The 19,551-nt window shown below is 42.9% G+C and overlaps 1 protein-coding gene across 6 annotated transcripts in view; it reads right to left on the reverse strand.

Annotated features, from left to right (window-relative positions):
* BCAS1 (breast carcinoma amplified sequence 1) overlaps nt 1–19,551 on the reverse strand; it is a 104,248-nt gene that overhangs the window by 7,530 nt on the left and 77,167 nt on the right. For 3 of the 6 annotated variants that reach the window (XM_032461404.1, XM_032461406.1, XM_032461405.1), the window contains 3 exons: nt 17,258–17,299; nt 9,637–9,807; nt 1,819–1,884 (listed from right to left, as the gene is read on the reverse strand). The exons of 2 other annotated variants lie outside the window; for them this stretch is intronic. In XM_032461404.1, the coding sequence (XP_032317295.1) occupies nt 1,819–1,884; nt 9,637–9,807; nt 17,258–17,299 (279 nt within the window). The remainder of the gene's footprint in view (nt 1–1,818; nt 1,885–9,636; nt 9,808–17,257; nt 17,300–19,551) is intronic. One more of the 6 variants, XM_032461407.1, reaches the window with a different exon arrangement.

Below are 19,551 nucleotides of genomic sequence, written 5' to 3' on the forward strand. Positions count from 1 at the left end.
ATCTTCTCATGACTGGATCCAAGGCCCTGGAAAACAGAATTCTCAAAACATCCCTTGATGAGTGTAGATAGAATGACATTTCCAGCTCATTCAGATTTCCACTGACTTCATTCAGATCTTGAATCACCAAAATGATTGGTAAAACTGTTTCACTGTCAGATTCCAGACAAAATGTACAAACACATTTAAGTGTCTCATGGTAAATGAAGTAAGTTTATCATGTTTCCAAGGGAGTTACCTTTGGGATTATTTGTTCCAAAATGGCCTATAATATGGGTTTGGGGGCCAGGTATAGCAGTCAGTTAAAAGAGAAAAATGAAAATAATTTGAATGCAATTAAAAGCAATATATTCCATGTTGAAGTACATAGGATAGACCAATTATTATGGAAACAGAAATATAAATTATTTAGTCATTGCTGGTATGTGTGTGTGTGAGATAAACAACATTACAGGGTGGTAAATCCTTAGCAGCAGCATAATAATAATAGTCATAAAACAACAGCAACAGGTCTGGCTTTATATGTCAAAGCCCTAACCCCCAGTGAAGGTACGTGGAGTAAGAAAGTAATTGAGGTTAATTGAGGTCATGTGGATGGAGCCCCGATCTAATAGGATTAGTGTCTTTGTAAGAAGAGACACCAAAGAGCTTGCTCATTCTCCTTTCTATGGTATTTTGTTATGGCAGCTCATGGTGACTAACACAGCAACTAACAATTATTTATTGAGCCTTTTGTACCAGAAATGTTCTAAGTGCTTTACATGTAGAGATTCACCTAAATATGACAGCTCTATGAGGCAGGACTTCTCCTGGCTCCATTATACAGATGAGGAAACTGAGGCACGGAGAGACTGGTAATTTGCCTTTGGTCACCCAGCTGAAAAACAGCTGTGCCAGGATTCAAACCCAGGTAGTTTGAGTCTGCAACCCAGTCTCTTAACCACCTCTCTGTACTGCCAAAATTAGTAGAAGAATATTTGATGACATTTTTGCAGAGGTATATTTTCAAGCTAAGAAAGAGTACTAGCTGAGATGTCGCCTTCCTGGGCTTGTCTGGAGTGGTTCACTTCCGACCCTTCCCTACTTGGACAGCACACTGTGTTGTGTGCTACTTATGTGTAACAAACCAAGTGGTACATAAATTGAAAAAAAAAAAAAAGAAAGAGTGCAGATTATAAAATAGAGTGTTGAACATGAGATGATCCCATTGGGGAAAAAGGAATACATATAGTTATAAAAACATCATAGCTGTTTCCTTAGGATAGAGAAAGTAACAGAAATGAACCATATGAGATCCCATGTCTTTCACTCACCAATTCCAGAAATGGCTCCTACTCTGTACCAGGCACCATGCAAGGTGCTAGAAAAATAGAAGAGGCCCCTTCCTTGCTCCACACATGCTCCAGATATGGGCAGGAAGCGGGAGGGGAGACAGGTAACTAATGGGCAAATGATTTATTTCAATGAGTAATAAGTACCATGAAGTAGAACAGGATGCAGTGATGCTGAGTGGAAAGGGAAGGGCTCTTTGAGGAGGTGATATTTGGGCCAAGCCTTGAAGGCTGGGAAGGAACTGTCACATGGAGAAGAAGGGAGAGCATGTGTGAAAGCTTTGCAGTAAGAAACAGCCGAGGAACTCTAGTTCGTTCATGCGTGTGTCTGCAGAGCCCAAGATGGTGCCTGATATACAGTAGGTGCTCAGCTTAGAGATGGCAAATGAGTTGGCCGTGATTGAGGACTGCATTGGAAATGAGGATGGATAGAATCAAGAGCATGCCAACTAAACCCACCACCAAACCGAGTTTCCAGAACACTTACTTGGTAGCTGGAGTCTTTCCCATTTATTTCTTCCGAGTGGGTGGTCCCTCCATCCCCTTTCACTGACTAAAACAGCAAACAGACAATGGCCTCTCAGCTACCAGAAGCACAGCAACGTGGCGAACGCAACAGAAGTTCTGCAATGGATGACCTCAGTCATTCATTGTTGAGAGTCGAGGGCAAGGCAAATGGGAGACTGACTAGAAACATATTACTCATGAGACATACACTCTCCATGCGGTCTGTAACCAGAGTCTGATTAAATTCAAGTGTTGGCCTCTAAAAATAACAACAGTAAAAGTCTTAAATCCTGGAATTAAGTAATTCTGGGATAAATAAATGATGATGAAAATACTAATGTTGGAACCAGAAGGTGGTTGAACATATTGAATGAATGAATAAATAAACAATTAAGCCATTGGAAGTGTTATCTACTGGTAACACTTAAGTGGTGAGTGCTTTGTTGTCGTGTTACCCACCACCCACCCTCACCTCCTGTAGAGAGACGGGTTATGTTGAACATTCTATTTTCCAACCTTTAGCGGCCCCTGTGGCCAGTGGCATCAGTGACAGGGCTGAATGGGGTTGAACTCACAGCTTTGGCTCCTTCAACCAACAGTCAAAGCTAATGGTTCTAAAAGTGTGTACCGGGACCAGCAGCTTAGGCATCACTTGGGAACTTGACAGTAATACAAACTCTTGAGAACTACACCAGATCTCTGGAGTCAAAAACTCTCAGGGGTGGGGCCCAGCAATCTGTGTTTTAACCAGCCCTCCAGGTGATTCTGAGGCACGCTTCAGACAAATGCCGACCAATATTGGGGTCTGTAGGTTCAGCTGCGGATTTAGTAATGCTTCTCTATGCTTGATGCTTGATAAGAGACCTAAGAAATTTGGCGATTAATCGTTCAGTTCTTATCAACAGTTCAGACTGTGTTCTAATTCCTGCATATTTTCTCAGTGCTTATGGTCTCCTGCTCCTGGCTATGGAGGGAAGGGATTGTAGGAAGTGAGCGTTAAGCTCTGTGGGGCAAAGAGGAAGACTTCAGATTCCACGGTTATTTTCTTGGCTATTCTGCTTGTAGACAGCAAGAATCCATAACACTTGCACTAAGAACAGTTAAAAACATCAAAGGCACTCAAAACTTTTTTGGCTGATTAATATCACATGCCCCCGCAATCTTAAATTAGCAGAGGTAATGAAAATTATTATTTATGAAGACTAAGTTTTAGTGGAGTGCTTACCAAGTGCCCAGAAGTGTACAAAATGAGATAACAACATGTGTTAGTCCATCTATTTATCATGCCAGAATCTTGAGATAGAGGAACAATTTTATTTCTCTTATTTCACAGGCAAGAAAATGGAAGCTCTGAGAAACTAGCACGAGTCATGAAACTAGCAGGTTAGGGAGCCATGATTTGTCACTATGGCAACGAGTCCGTATTCTGCACTCTTAACCACCCCCTGATAGTACCCCTAGAAGGTAGGAGGTACCAGTCAGCGAATAGATATTTACTGAGCACCTACTACGAAGCTGCCTAATTAGGAAAAATGATCAGGGCTTGGATAAGATGAAGGTTGAAAATCTCAAATATGGATGTTTGTGGGACATGCCTGTCATCAGGGCACAAATGTGCTCATCTTTACTGCTTGTTCTCCAGTTCAGAAGTCCTGACTAGGACTGTCAGTGCTTTAACACAGTATGAGAATTCCTAAGTCCCCCGTACCCCTAGAGCAACCTTTGCAGAGCTAGCCATAGGTTAGAACCTCAATACGTACTTCTCCACTGGTCAGGACTGGAAGAAGTCTTTCCTCAGCCCGAACTCCTGGTGTCCAGAAGTTCCACACACTTTTCTTAGCAGATATCATTGCCATGGCCTTCACCAAGCTGTTCAACCCAAAGGCAAATGTGGATCTGTAGGTACGACTGTGCTCAGACGGAAAGTGGTTTTTGCCTTCCTCTGGGTCTTCTGTCCTGTTGTACAAGGCTCATTTTGCTTGAGAACATTTAGAAAAATAAATGGACTCTCTTGGTGATTCTCTCTCTCGCCACAGTCAGGTCTCTTAGCTCTTACCCAAAAGTTTTGTCATCTCAGGGTTTCACTGGGCTTCCAGAAACTCAGGCTGTGTTGTAATCGTCCCTCCTACTCAGACACACTCCGGTAAAGTGTCCTTTAGGTCCTGTCCTTGTGAGCTGGCTATTAGGGAATGTCGAATAGCGAAAAACAGCCAGCCAACCAACCAGACGAAACGGCTTTTCAGGCAAACCGAATGCTTTTCAGGTGGCATGTTACTCCCCCTAAGGGAGAGAGGTTTTTAATTTCCCTTTAATTGTTTCAATTTGGTATCATGAGGTAAGTCTGCCAGACTGAGGTTTAAATTGACCTTCTTCTTTCCTCCTTTCCCTGCTAGGAGGAGGTGAATCTGGATTGAGTCAGAAGGCTCTCTCAACAGCAGTGGACCTAGGCTACCCTCCTAAAAGCAGACCCTCCTGATGCCGGACATCACTGCAAAGAGGTTCCAACTCTTAAAAAAATAAATAAATAAAGGAGAATGCCTCAACCCTCTCCATGATTTTTCTCTGTTGTTCATTTTGAGGCATATAAAGCTACATTTATACAAAGGTGACTGCTGAGTTTAGTCTAAGGGTCTTATTAAGCCCACCTGAGGTGTCTTCAGCAGCTGTTATTGACAATTCCTTCCTTCCTCCCTTCTTTCCTTGTTCCTTCTCTCCTTTGTTTTCTTTCTTTTAAAAAAAATGTTTTCTTCTTTGTTTTCTATCCCTCCTCTTTCCTCTTTGCAGAGCCCTCCTTCAGGGACAAATTAAGATAGTTCATGTTGGGCTTTGTATTCGAAGGACCATAAGCACAGAAGCTTATTTTTTCCAGCTGTCAAAAATAACAGAGTTGCTGTTGAAAGAGACTAAAATTCTTTCAGAGACTATTTAGTCCTTTAAAGAACAGTTTGAAGACTATTAAGTAATTTCAGAGATTTCCCAGTGTGATACTGAGCAACTTTCCTTACAGAGTTTATTTTCATTCATGAGAATCAAAGACGAAGCATCTTAGGGCGTCCAGCCTGCAGGGCTGAGATGGGATCTTAGTTGTGAATCCAAGCCTTGCATATTAATGAAGTCACTTCTAAATTTCTTTCATTGTGTCAGGCATTCCTATAGCTTGATACTCTGAAGGGTGTTTGAACCACCTCCCATATGTATCACGTAGATAACTCAAAATTCTGGTGGAAGTGTTTGTTTGGTGGCCAGTTCACCTTTCTTTGAAAGAAATGCAAATGTATTTTGATAGAGATTTAATCCAACTGAAGTCAAGATTTAAAAGAAGAATTGGGATGACATTTTAGTTTACTCTGAAGACCTCAGCACGATTATTTACCAGATTAGCCTTATTACAACAAATCCAAGGAACTGGACCTGCTAGAAATTCCCAGGATAAACAAAGGCTTTGGGTCCAACCTTCGTGCTTTTCCAAGATACTCGCTTGAAATGGAATCGGATGATTCAGACAAAATTACACAGCCTACGTAAATCTCATTTTAGTGACAGGCATATTCAGAAAACTCGCGCCCAAGCGCTATGTGAGTCATGCGTTAATTCTTCTTTCTTTTGCCTTGCTGTAATTTCAGGTAAGTGCAATTTTAGGTAAGCCCAATACATAAAAATGATGCTTCCACGGAAAAGGTTAATAAGAGAATCACAAACACGGAGCTATGGTTGTTCTCTGTTTACTCTCAAAGAACACAGCTGGCAATAATGTGCAGAAAGCGGTAATAACATATGAGTTCAAGGGTGAGCTTCAGCACCACTGAAAACCTGAGTCAGAATTCTGGCTCTGCCCTTTACCGGCTCTGTGACCTCGGGCGGGTCACTGAGACACTCCGAGTCTTCCTGAGCTCATCTGCACAGTGGGGCAGTAAGAGTGTTCGTTTCACAGGGTTTTTATCTTCATAAATGAGTTACTGCCGGCCATGTGCTTAGCACAGGGCTGGCTGCATCATTTGCATGCAATAAACAAATGGGAGCCATTATTATTATTATTATTACTATCAATAGCTGAGACATGTGCCAAATGACTACCGAATCCCCTTTTGGGGTGGGAAGGAATACAAGTCGCTGGTGAAGACAGGAATTGCCCAAACAAATGCTACTTTCAGAAACCTCTCCTCAAAGAACAACTCAGTATTCATATTTAGTACTCAGGGAAGAATCTGAGATCAAAAACTTTGGCTAGAAGACTCTTGGTTTTTGTTTTATAATGAACCTTACAACCCACCTTCTTTTTTCCTCTAGACAGTGCATTTCTGCAGATTTTCTTAGACTTATAGATTGAATGTAATCAACAAAAACCCTCTGATTTCACAGCTCTCTCATTTGGGTTTTAAATTTGCCCAACATGAAAGCTCACCGTCTTTCTTACCTAAACCGGAGAAGGTTATTTCAACAAAGACTTTCTTACAAAACTATGGTCTAAAGAAAGAGACAGGAGGAGGATTCAGTGAAACAATGTGTGTGACAATAGTTTGGAGGAGGAAAGCACTTTTCAAGTGTAAGGTGTTATTAACACTGACAATTTATAAATCTTCATCTCTGCTTTTCCATCTACCACCTTTCTGGTTTCATCTGCCTACCTGGTTTGCGGAAACATGAATACAGTTCTCTACCCACTCACTTTGTAAAAATATACTAGTGCTTCAACTATCCAATTTCTTGACATACAGTTGAATTAATACATATAAGAATCTTTTTCTATTTAGGGCATGACAGATGTCTTCGTTATTCCTTGTGATTATTCCGAAAGTCTGCAGGAGCACACGGAATTTTTGTGAAGTGCTGTACCTACATGTGTCCCGTGTGATGTTAAGATTTATAGGACCCGACTTCCTTTTCCCTGAAATATAATTATTTGAAAAATGATATTCATTCTATTTTGAATTCTTACGAAAGGTTAACTTTTGGAAAGAGAAAGCTCTCTTTAGAAATGAACTGGGCAATGTATTTATTAAAAAAAACCAAAAAAACCCACTCAACCAAGAGGTCCTTTGCCCTGGGAGAGTCAAATATGTTATCTGAAAGAAATTTAAGGGAGGGGAAGGCTAAAAAGTAAGAAATCAATGATCAGATGAATGGAAACACTGATGACAAAAACAGGGGTGACTCATTTGCAACTAAGTTTTCTCTTCAATTAAATCAATTACTTTAAAAAACTATATTTTGCCAAAAATATCTAAAATTATTTTAAAACTTTCACTTACTCAATTATAATGCTCAGGCACATACTCAAAGAAAATTTTTTTTAATCCCATAGTGATGGGGCAGATGCCGTCTCTATTTTCAAGCACTTAGAGCAGTTTTTTTTTTTTTTAACCTCTGCATAAATCCAAAGACTAATAAATTAGTTTGGAAGCCATGAAATGTTACCTGAAAGTATTTCCTGGAAATAACTGCTGAAGCTGACTTCCAGGAGTCTACAGGATGGGGATAGTAACACATGTGCACAAAATCAGTGTACAAGGATGTTCATGCAGGTTAGTGAGGCAGCTGGGGTCACGTGTGGAAGACACATGGTGTGCGCTCACTGAATGTGGCAGAGGCTTAAAAATAAATCCCTGTTTTCCTAATTAGGCTTTGTTCTCCATGAGGACAGGGCTCACATCTATTTATGCTCCCTGTAGTATTTCTAGTGCCTGGAATATTGTGGGTGCTTAATAATTAATTATTGATTGAATAAGTGAATAAATGAAATGTGAAAAGTTGGAAACAAACCAAATGTCCATCAACAGAGCAATGGTTAATCAGAATGTGATCAATCCAGACAATGTGATTCAGTGAAGTTGTTACAAAGAGTGAGGTGGCACTACATCAGGGGCTGCAAACTCAAATACCCACAGGGATAGGACCAGTAATGTAAATGAGGGAGGTGGGTTCAGTGTGATACCGGGGAGTGGCGGGGATTGTGGTGAACTGGAAAACCCACGTGCTTCGTGCATTTGAATTAATCACAATGGTAATATAATATTCTAATGAAAACAAAACAGAATGTCAGACAAGAATAATTAGGATTATCTGGAATTTTAGGGGAAACCCCAACAAGCATGGAAGCCTGGGGGTTTAAACCTGAAAAGGAAGCAATAATATTCAAGCTCCCAGGCCTAACCCTTTTAATGGGCAACTAGAAAATAAGACCAATGGACATTTGGGGAAAATGTGTCCTTTTTTTAATCCCTATAGCTGTCCCAGGGAAAATCAATTCCAAAGGACTCTTGTTTCCAATTTGTTCCCCCTAAGAGTTCAGACTCACACAGTTTCTCCTGCTAGAAAATATCCCCCAGTTGCATACAATGGGTAACTCTGGAGGATGAACTGAAGCATGGAACCTCATTCGAATTTCAGGATTTGTTTTGAATGTATGCAGAGGGTGGTTTGGAGGTCTTTCACGCTTTACTTGGAGTCTCTTATATTTCCCCCTTTTTTAAATGAAGAAGTCTCATGTTGAGTACTTGGAAGAGAAAGTCATTCTGTTTGCTTTTTTTTTTTTTTGTATCCCTCAACTCCATCCAGAAATGAGAAAGCTGGATCATCCTCAATGTTATGATGAGCTATTTGGGGATCCCATTTGTAATTCAGATGGGTTGCCAGAAACAGGCCAAATGTTCTTTTCTTTCCCGACGTTGTGTAAAAATGGATTTTTCAAAAATCTCAAACCTTGATGCCCACGTTCAGGGCCAAACTGCAGAGTAAATGGCCAGGAATACAGACGGGGCTCCAGCCATACGGGTCGCCCACCACTTCTTACTCCAACAAGAATCCGACAGCAAAGGAAAAGGATTCCTGGCAACAATTTCTAAGAGAGTGATTTCTAACACGCCTTCTCTCCCACTGGCAAGGTTTTGTTCTGTTTTGTTTTGTGGACTAGAAAGAATTCCTTAACAGGTTGAGCTTGTGAAATGAGAGAGTTGCTTTCTCAAAGGATTATATTCCCAAATATTCCTGAAAATAAAGGCCCATGATGATGAAATTCTTGTTTTTCGTTAAGAGAGAATTAAACCAATGATCTTTTACTTGGGTTTTTGGTTTTTTGTCTTCCAACCAATCTGGGTCTTATTGCATAATATTATTTAAGTTCCTGGATGTTTAGATATTCAATGCATGTGACTCTTCATAGACACGGAAAGATGTCTGCCCACTTTCTATTCAGAAGATTAAACGCATGACAAATCCACCAACAAAATTATACATACTCACTATTAGAGAATTACATTGTCATTTCCTTCCTGGAATTATCTATAAACCAGCTTTGCCCAAATTTCTGCCACTCATATGTTCATAATCTTTCCAACATCAATATATAACTTGAACTATTTATCACTTAATCCTTTAAAAATGCCTTATGTTCTTTATGTAAATAAACATTTTCAAAGGAAACTGCATATCATTACACAACGAGAAAAGCAGTCTCATTTGCCATAAATGGAAGAAAACTTAAAAAAAAATAATTACAACTGAAAGTAAACAATGATATTAACTTCCTGGTGGATGCTGTTGTCTGCTGGAGCTCAGGACCCAAAGCCAGCTCCTTCTTTGTTAAAGAGGTGGTCAGTGGAGGTGAGAGAGGTTAAGGAATATGAGCCTCTGTGATCGAATCACAGGGAAGAAAGGAGATTTTCTCACTGCCCAACTCCTACTCCGTTCCTATTCCATTGACACCACCTAGAAGCACGTCTCGCCACCTGTGACGTGGGTACTGTGGTCTCGGAGGCTCAGTTCGTATTTCAGTTTCCCTGCCCCGGAGGCAAGGGCTTACCATTTGTCTGAGAAACGCCATCAGGGAGGGTCTCTGCGGTTTGCGTTCTTCTCTCTTGGGTGTCACTTCCGCGGGTTCAGGTGCGCTATCTCCCTCCTCGCTGAGATCCACTGTGTGTAAGGCTGCGTCTACCTCCTCGGACTTTACCTCTACTGCTGATTCACACACCACCTGGATTATTTTGCCAGGTAACAAGACAGTGAAAAGAAAAAAAAAAACACCCCCAAAACATGCTTTATAAAGTCAGGTCCTGGTTGCCCCTTGTTACACAGCAGCTACAGGCTGGAGTCTTATGGCCATTTCTCCGCGGGCACAGTCTTTGAAGAGAAACACTCACATCATATCACGTGCTCTCCGAATACGCTGGCATGGACGTGGCAGCATGCCTGCCCGACGAAGGTACAAGGCTTAGACCTTAGGTCAGGGCGGCCCTTCAGAGCATCCTCAGCACCACTTCCAATCTAAGAGACCCACCTGTTTGGTCTGCCATTCAGGTGAACACACCTGGCCTGTGTAAAAACCGGGAGCAATCATTTCCTTGAGGGTCCAACCTTAGAGATGGGGGCCGTGACGCCGTCCAGTCCTCACCCTGGCTCCCCTGGGGATGCTGGAGAAACTGTGCTCTTTGCAGAAAGGATAGTGTGAAAGCAATGGGCTCGACTTCCTCGTGAACTCATGTCCCACCTCTCCCCAGCCCAGTCACTTGCTCTTGTTCCTTAACTGAAGTTCCTGCTTTCAGAAACAAGATAAACTTGGCAAGAAAACTATTGCTAAGTTCCTTAAGGCCCCCAGCGAGATCCTGAGTGAGCTCAGCGCCCTGACTGTCCGAAGGGATGGGCCAGCACTGGTGAGGGGTGGTTAGACGGGAGGTCCGCTTCACCTGCGCTCTGATTCCAAATTTTGTTCATTTGCGTCACCTCCCTCCCTGTGTGCTGTGCCCAGTCACGTCTGAGACAGCTTTTGTATCTGCGTTGGTCCCTGAAACACGACAGAGTTAACTGGCTTGGAGAGAGTTTCATAATTTTCTTTTTGTTTCCTCAGGCAAGGTTGGCGAACTACTACCAAATTCATCCCAGAGCCTGTTTCAGGATGGCGCCCGAGCTAAGAATAGATTCTACATTTTTACAGGGTTGTAAAATTGTTTTAAAAGATGAAAAATAGGCAACAGAGACTATATGTAGCCGGCAAAGTCTGAAACATTTACTACCCAGGCCCTTTACACGAACGTTTGCCGTCCCTGCCTCAGAGGGACGTGCTCTAGAGCCAAAGGCATCTTGGCATTTGTTTTGGCCGATGCCAGACCCACAGCTTCCTTGGAATCTCATTCTGTGGGGGAAGGGAACTTAGTCATTTCCAAAAACACAGAGTGATTGTAGAGAAATCATTTCCCTTTCCTTCATGCAGAATATACTATTGGTTTGCACATAATCCAGTTGATCTGAATTGAGAAGGACCCTTCATCTTGACCCCATCAGCTCAAGCAGGAAGATGGCCATCAACACATCAGCAGACAGGAACATCCTGAAACACGGCAATTAAATCATAGCATCCTCTCCCCACCTTCCATTTCTTAAGATATTGACACAACTTCCAGCATTTCCCCTTTGTCATCAAAGGTCTAGGTTGGGGAGTTATAAATTCAAAAGTAACCAGGATACAAAGCAAAGGGAGTGATACCAGCGAGGTCTGACCAGGTGTAACACAAGGCGGAGTGGTGGGGACTATGGCAAACAAAAGTCAAATTGCCCCCATCTAAAGACGTTCAAAGAACAAAGGCACCGGACTGGCCAAACAAAACACGCTTGTGAGGAGGCTTCTGCTGCCGGGCTGCCCATCTCTGACCCAGGCGTGCCTTTAGGAAACCAGGCAGAGACTGGCACCAAATAAGAAACTGGACTGGTGGTCCAACGTGGTCATGGGCTTCCCCATCTAGGCCCGATTTAATGCAACTGCATTTCTGAAAAATAAGCTTCAGCCACGAGAGTCCTGGAGTGAGTCTGAAACGTAGGCAGCCTGGCACAGGGGTTGCGAGTTCACTTTCTAGTGCCAGCCTGCCTGGGCCTAAATCTTAACTCTGCCCCTGAAAGGGGCTCTAAGCCAACGTCTCTACTCAACAGCTCTGTTCCCTCGTTTCCTCATTTTTCAAAGGGGAGAGTACACACATCAGAAAGTTGTTCTGAGAATTAAATCAGGCAATGCGTGTACAGTTCTTAGAACAGTGCCTGACACTTAACAGGCACTCAGTTAATACCAGTGGTTCTTACGCTAATTGAGAGCCATTTACACCATGGCCATGAATTATCTGGAATCACCCACCATGCACATGTCCACTATTTGGAGATGTTATTAATAAATATCTCTTACTATGTCAGATGCTGTGCAAGGCATTTTTAATAATTACTTCAGTAAATAGTTACTACTTACTCAAGACAGTTCAGAGTAAATAACATTATCCCTATCCGACAGATGAAGAATCTGAATGATTGAATGACTTGAAGCAAAGTCACACCACAGGTAAGAGCCATTTCAATGAGAGTGGAGTTGTTTACCAGTAACTGAATATCTAATCATGACTTAACAAGTAACAATAAGGAATAACAAGTTCGAAAGTAGGAAGTTATGGGCTTGGCTCAGTGGCTCCACAATATTTCCAAGAAGCTGGGCTCTTTCTATCCTTTGGCTCTGCCATCCTTGTCAGGCTGGATTTTCATCCTTTTATTTGCTATCTCATGGATCTAGAGTAGCTGCCACAGCTCCAGGCATCACATCTTTAACCCAATGTCCTAAGAAGGAAGGAAGGTCACAGCAAAGTACCTGCTCCAACTGAACTTCTGTATTTTGATTCTCTACCTCAGGGTACATTTCATCGGCCAAACGTAGGTCACATCCTTACCCCTAGACTAATTATTGGTGAAAAAAAAGGGATTATTGGTTTAGACAAATCACAGTCAAATACTTCAGGGCTGTGGTAGTTGCCAACCTTACATAAGATCAGGGGGAAAAGGGTGGAGGAATGGGAAATGGCCTTTAGTTAAGTAATGAACAGAGTCTGACTCACTGACTCTGTGTTCAGAATTATTCTGTCTTTGAAGCAGCAAGTTCTTTTTTTGTGTGTGCAAGGTCCTGAAGGGACAATTACTCATATGATAAAACGACTGTATGGTAATAACTCCGTAAATCAACTTTATTTGAGCACCAATGGTTTTATTGCTGGGCCTTTTCAAACGTCAGGAGGTGTCAACTTCTAAATTCTAGCCCAGCGTTCATTCTTCAAAACACAACTATTTTTGTAGGCCAAAAAAATAAAAAATAAAAAATGGAGGGGGGGGGGGAACTTCTAGAGACTCTCATTAGCTTTGAAGTCAGGCCAAGAAGTTGGCTTTCAGCAGCCAATGGAAAAAATCCACCGACATCCAGTGTGGAAATCTAGAAAGATTTGAGCTAAGTGAGGATCTGATTTGCATATACAGACATGAGAATTTGATTTTTATTTGGATAGTTTTCTGATTTCCTTCCAGGCCAGAGCTTTGGAAAAAGTTGTTCCTTATTCAGAATATGTGACTGCATCTGCACATTTTAATTTTGGGTATGAGGGGCATAATGAAAATCCAATTTCAGCGCTGTATTTTGGAACTAAATCTCCTTTGCTTGATGTCAGTAGGAGATATTGTATGTTGCATAAAGATGGCTAGGATGATTAACACAGACAATACACATTTCAGCAAAAGGTGTCACTTTTTTGCCTCTAATATGATACCATACTTATTCTTGAAATTTGGTTTATACAGTTCTTACTAGAACTGTGAGTTTTTCAAACAGATTTATAGCAAAATAGATTTCCTCCACTTCAACGACATCCATGACATGATCATATTGATATTAAAATTTTTTATTTTAGAATCTTTTTAAGATTCTTTTTGATTTGATTTATAACATGATTACTTGATTGCAAAGACAGCGTAGAGATTTTATATTCCTACCCAGTGACTCATCCACATTCTTCCTCATTCACAGCCCCCTAGTATTGCTTTGGGGGAAAAAAAATCTTCCCTAACTTTAAGACTACGTGATTTGGATGAAGTTGGTTGAGCGGATGTAAGCCAATCACCATGGTCTCGCTCTTTGGCCAAATGAGTTCAGGGATGGGAGTATGTGGCAGAAAGTACTATTTTCCCAATTATTCACTCTGTGTGTCTTCCTCTGGAGAATGGAGCATGAGTGGATGTGATGTAACCCTCGACTGAGTGGCTGTTTTTGAAGCCATTCCCTGGCCCACCCACGGTACTGTTTTCTCTGTGTCACTCCAGCTGCACATCCTTGTTGAAGGGGCTGCTTTTTCCATCTAGATCTTAGCAAGAAGAGGCCATGAGGATTACCCACAAGCCAACTTACAGCTTATATGCAGCATGAGTCAGGGGGGACAAAGAATCTTTGCTGTTGGAAACCGCTGGAATGTGGGGCTTGGTTGTTACTGCAGCGCAACCTGGTGAATGCTGACTAATGGAGCACGTGAAAACACTTAAGTCAATGAAAAAGAACAAATTCCAGGACACGTAGGGCTGCTGCTGGACCAGTCTTGCCTTTACTCGGCCCTGGGTTACGTGAAGTTGGGAAGCTGAGAGTGTAGCCAGGCCAGGAAGTCTGAGCCAAGGGAGAGCCCTGAATACAGATTCATCCGAAACCAATTCTACTTCCCGTTGATGAGCACCAGAAATTCCATTTTTTTAAAAATCCAGGTTGACTTGGGTTTTCTTTCACTTGCAACTGAGAAGTTTCTCACTAACAGAGAGAAACAGCAGAGACACCTGTTTTCTTTGATCTTATAGGTGGCACGGAAGGAAAGCTGTTTCCCCCCATTAGTTAGAACACTAACTAAATTAACCAGTGGACCAAACGTTTTCAGATTACAACAAAAGGACTCAATATTTCCTGTGGTCAGGATAGAGAGATTTTATTTCTGGTAGGACCAGAAGCTCACTCTAGGAAACGTGCCTAAACTTCCATGGGCTTACCTTATTTTTCTTTCCCTGAAAAATTTTGAAAAACGTTGAAATCCCTCTATCCTTTGCTCTGCACTGGCTGACAGACTGGTTTTAGAGACTTGTGGTAGGGAAATTTAACATCACACTTTAGCCAGAAGCAGTTGCACGTGAAAGGACTCTTGTAATATGATTAATGACTCTGAATGGTCCTGTCCTGAAGGTCTAGAGTACTGTCCATTGTTTTGACAAATGCCATCTCTCTTATCTGGGAAAAAGAAAATTAAACTAATTGTTTTCCCCACACCTTCACTCCACGTGGTCGCTGAGTGAGGTGTGTAACTTCCTGAGGAGATACAGTCACCGATCACAAGGAGGCACACACCTCCTGTCACAACTCCTGTGCACGGACATCACCGCAGGGGCGGCAAACCTCTCCTGCAAAGGGCTCTGCAGCTACTCAGCTCTGCCCCTGTAGCCGCAGAGCAGCCACCGACCGCGTACAAAGGAAGGGGAGTGTCTGTGTTATGATAAAACTGTATTCATAAACACTGAAATTTGAATTTTGCATAATTTTCACAAATCACAAAATTTTTTCTTTTGATTTTTTTTTTCAATGATTCAAAATAAAAGAACCATTCTTAGCTCATGGGCCATGCAAACACGGGTGATGGGCTGGATTTGGCCCGTGAGCCATAGTTTACCAACCCCTGCATAACTGAATTCTTCCTGCGTTTCAGGCGCTGAAGTACGCACGTTATGGGCATCATTCAAGGAATTCTCACAAGGATCCTAAGGGGTAGGTAATATTATTATGGCCATTTAAGAGATGAGTAAACTGAGGTCCAAGAGGGAGCACAGCCTGGGGGTCATGGGGCCAAGATCACAGCTTTTGAGCCTCGTTCTTTCCAACTCATAGTCAGTTAGGAGCCGAAACGTTGAAACTTAAAAACAGAAATGTTATTTGGAGGGCTAGGCAATGTAAAGCAATTTCTTAAATGCTTCTGTATTTTCTTGACAAAATATTTTGCTTTCACTTGCATCTCATCCAATTTTGTGTTATCTTTTGGTAGCAATCATTTAACTCTGACTCATGTTATATTTCTGTTTCAAATTTTATACTAGAAAATGACATGTTTTCTGTTTGCCTGCTAGAGATCACCTCTGCATTTTTGCACACGAGCTGCAAGAGACATGGGGTCCCTCAGAGAGACAACTACACAAAAAACTTCTGAAAAGAAGTTGTTCTTCAAAAAACTCGGAACCTCAAAACTGACAGATGCTTCAGATTTAACCTGAGGCTCTGACATTTAAAATTCCTGGGAAAAAGACTCATGGAGTCCCTCCTTGGTGGGTTGCTGAAATAGAGACTTAGACTCTCTAGAAAATAGCCAGTAAGTTTATGAGAATTTTCTGGAATTACAAGAGACCAGAGCTTTGTGAGCTACTAAGTTTGGCTCAAAAAAGAGAGAGAGAGAAGAAAAAAAGAAAGAGAGAGAGAAGGAAGGAAAGGAAGAAAGGAGAGAGGGAGAAAGAGAGGAAGGGAGGGAAGGAAGGAAAGAAGAAAGTAGGAAGAGAGGAAGGAGGGAAGGAGGAAGGAGGGAGGGAGGAAGGGAGAGGAGGAAAGAGAAACAACAGTAACAACAAAGCAGATTTCAAAGCTCCTTCTCCCACCGAGAATGACCACACAGCCATTCTAATTTTTATGCCACATCACAGACAATGTTTCTGGAACATATTTGGGTTTTCCATTTCTGCTCAGTTCCAGCAATTAAATACAAGTGGAAACACAAGCGCTACCCATGGCAAGCGAACAAGAGGCACCTAGGAAGAGCCAACATATTTTGCTTTGGCAAAATGGTAACCATCAGTTTCTATCTTAAGGAGCCATGGACTTCCTCATCCCGCTTATAACATTTTCCAAAGACCGTGCTTCGTTCAGAGCAGGAAGCGGCTGTTGTGGGTCTGAAACTCACGAGGCCAATTGATTCATCTCCCCAGAAGATGTTCTGGAATGACACATTTTGGTGGTCTCATAGGGAACCATCTCCTTCAGACGTGAGCGCACTGTCTTGAAAGTTTTGACCATCACTCTTGGGAATTAAAGGCCAAAAAGAGTGAGGTTCAACCTAGGTCTGTCAGCTGTCGACCCACACAGTCGGCTCTCTGGCCCGAGACCAGCAGTCTCCCAGCATCTACTGCAGCAACATGCTCCCATGCCTGATGCGCCCACCTGTCCTGGGTACCACCCACAGTTAGTGGAGAATCTGGGTTGCCATGGAAAGAAAGGCAAAAGAGCGATCAAAGTGGAATAGAGCAGAGGGCGCAGCATGATTGTCCCTTAAGGACGTGAAGGTGATTTTACGTCTAGTAGACTCCTTCAGCCCTTAAACGGTAACAAATGTTAAAAATTTGCGCGCTCTGGTTTTGCATTTAGTTTGCGTCGACTCAACGAGCCTTACAAATACCCATCCAAAGTTACCCCGCGATGGTCCCTAATCACGCAAAAGGGTGGAAGAGTCTGTAGGGGACGGATCACTCTTGGAGCATGCAGGGACCCAGGACCCCAGAGCTGGCACGCCCCAGGCCCATCATGCCAGAGATGAGGATGGACTCATTCCGTCATTTAGCGCGTAACTTACGTTCTCCTCTGCACCTGTGGGGACTGAATCCTCTTTAACTGACTAAAGGGAAGATAAAAAAAAAAAAAAAAAGTAAGAGTCAGGATGTTACCAAAACCAGGGCTAACAGCTTTCTGGTGCAATTCTTGGATATTGCTTTTGTATACTTTGTTCCAAGAAGAATTTGAAGGAGGTTTACACAAATATAAGAGCGTAGCAAGATAATACAAATTATGTATTTTCAAAAGCAATAAAGGAAAAATAAACATACAGATGCAGCCAGGAGACCAGTGGAGTGAGGAGAGCGGCTGCTACAGAAAACACAAACCACAGTCTTGGCTGTGGGCGAGGAACATGTTGTGTGGTAGCTGATGAAGAGAGGAAAGGATGTCAGTCACTCGATATAGTCACAGTTAGGTAAAGACACGTGAGCTGCTCAGGAAAATTCTGGTAATAAATTCAGGGAAACTCATCCCCTGGTCCTCATAGAGCAAGCAGGCACAGATGTAAGAATCAGGGACCTCAGCCTTATCCTGACAGGAGGAAGGTGGCCAGCATCCAAAGCTGCTTCTTACATCAGCCTTCAGTGTGGGCCAGTGTCATCACGCCCAAGTGCAATTTGGTTAAAATACTTCCACGGAGGGCCAGAGGGCTGGGCTCCAGCACATCCAGCTTCAAACACTGTTGTTCCCTGAAGTCATTCTGGCATCTACCATCCGGCCCTCAAAGAGAAGAGGAGTTACCCAAATTCTGTCAAAAGCCAAGGTCACAATCATGATACCAGTTAGCCAAGCTCCAACTTGGGAGGTCATCTTTGCATATTTCCTGCAGTTGTTCTGAAACTTTTCGGGGTGGGCGGCGTTTACAGGCCACTTTGAGACTCCCCTGACAGAGCTGGACTCTCTTCCCAGAAAAGTAAACATAAGATATTTTGCAAATAATTCCAGGGTGTTCATAGACCCTTGCATTTCTTCTCTTGGATTCCAGGATAAGGACTCATCTCCATCGGTTTTGTTCCATGTCCTGCCTTGATTTTTACCTTTAAAACGTGCAGTGAGGTGGGGAGGAGGGAACTCACAGTTACAAATGTATCTTCTCCATTTGGCAGTCTTGTTTCCTTCAGTGTCTGGCACGTGGAAGAGACAATCTGCTCAGAATCCAAGTCCAGAGCACCCTGGACTGGGCGGTCAGGTTCAAAGTCACTGTTTTAGCTGTGCAATCTTGGGCAAGTCAATTGTACCTCTCTGTGCCTCAGTTCACTGACTCAAAAGTGGGCTATTCGACTGTCTACCAAACATAGGGTTGTTCTACAGAATAAAGATAATAAAGCATGTGATGGGAAAGTCACGGCTGAAGCAGAGCTGAGACGCACCTCCGTCTGGTGGCTGGGGTCGGGCCACACATCTCCTCCTGGTATGTACAGGAAGACCTCAGTTTCCAGGGGAGTTGAGTTAGAGACTCTGGAAGGTGTGTGTATGCTGGGGAGGAACAACTTGAACCATGTTTGTAAAGAGGGTTTAGTTGTACGTAGTCTTTTCTAGAAGTCAAGGTATATGGATGGAGCAGAAATAAAGATTTTAAGAAATGGACAACAGAAAGAATTCACCGATGGAAGGAGGACTCCAGGTGGACCGGCTACCTGCAGGGTCAGTTCTGGGTAGGATGCTGTGAGAGCAACTCAGGCCCGATCAGCTCCCCTGGAGTTGGCAGAAGGGGGCCATGTGGATGCTGAGAGGGCGTCTGGTTAAGTGGTGTCCCTCTGTGCCCCACGCAGCTGCCCCTCTGTGCCCCACGCAGCTGCCCCCGGAGCTGGGCATAACACAGGCTGCTTTCTCCTCCCTGCTTTGTAAGTGGCAGGTGGGCTCTGGCGGGCTTGTGAGGACATCAGTGATGTGTCGGGCCAGGTGGCAGGGATCTTCTCCTTGGTGGCTCTGGTGGCAGTGGTGTGGTCTGGCAGTGATCACCCACAGGGACATGTGGGGGCCTGGACTAATTCGTGACCATTTTTCTTAGCTTCCTAGAACTTTGAGTGGGATGAACATTGGTGCGGATTTTTGTTCATCAGTCTATGAAAACCGCTGATGTTAGTTTTGTATATGTAAAGCACTCAGCACAGGGGGGCCCGCACAGAGCATGTGTTCAATTAATGGTAGCAGTTTCTGTGAATGCTGGGGAGCAGCGCCTTAAGCTATGCCTATGAGGCCTGTTTATGACTTTTCTTGACTCATTCCACGTTGCTCTCGTAATTTCCTTACGTCTGGCCCAGACAGAGTTTGCCCCTGGATCCGTTATGAGCAGCATTTTTAACATTGCTC

The sequence above is a fragment of the Camelus ferus genome, chromosome 19, assembly GCF_009834535.1.
Source record: "Camelus ferus isolate YT-003-E chromosome 19, BCGSAC_Cfer_1.0, whole genome shotgun sequence".
Taxonomy (NCBI): Eukaryota; Metazoa; Chordata; class Mammalia; order Artiodactyla; family Camelidae; genus Camelus; species Camelus ferus.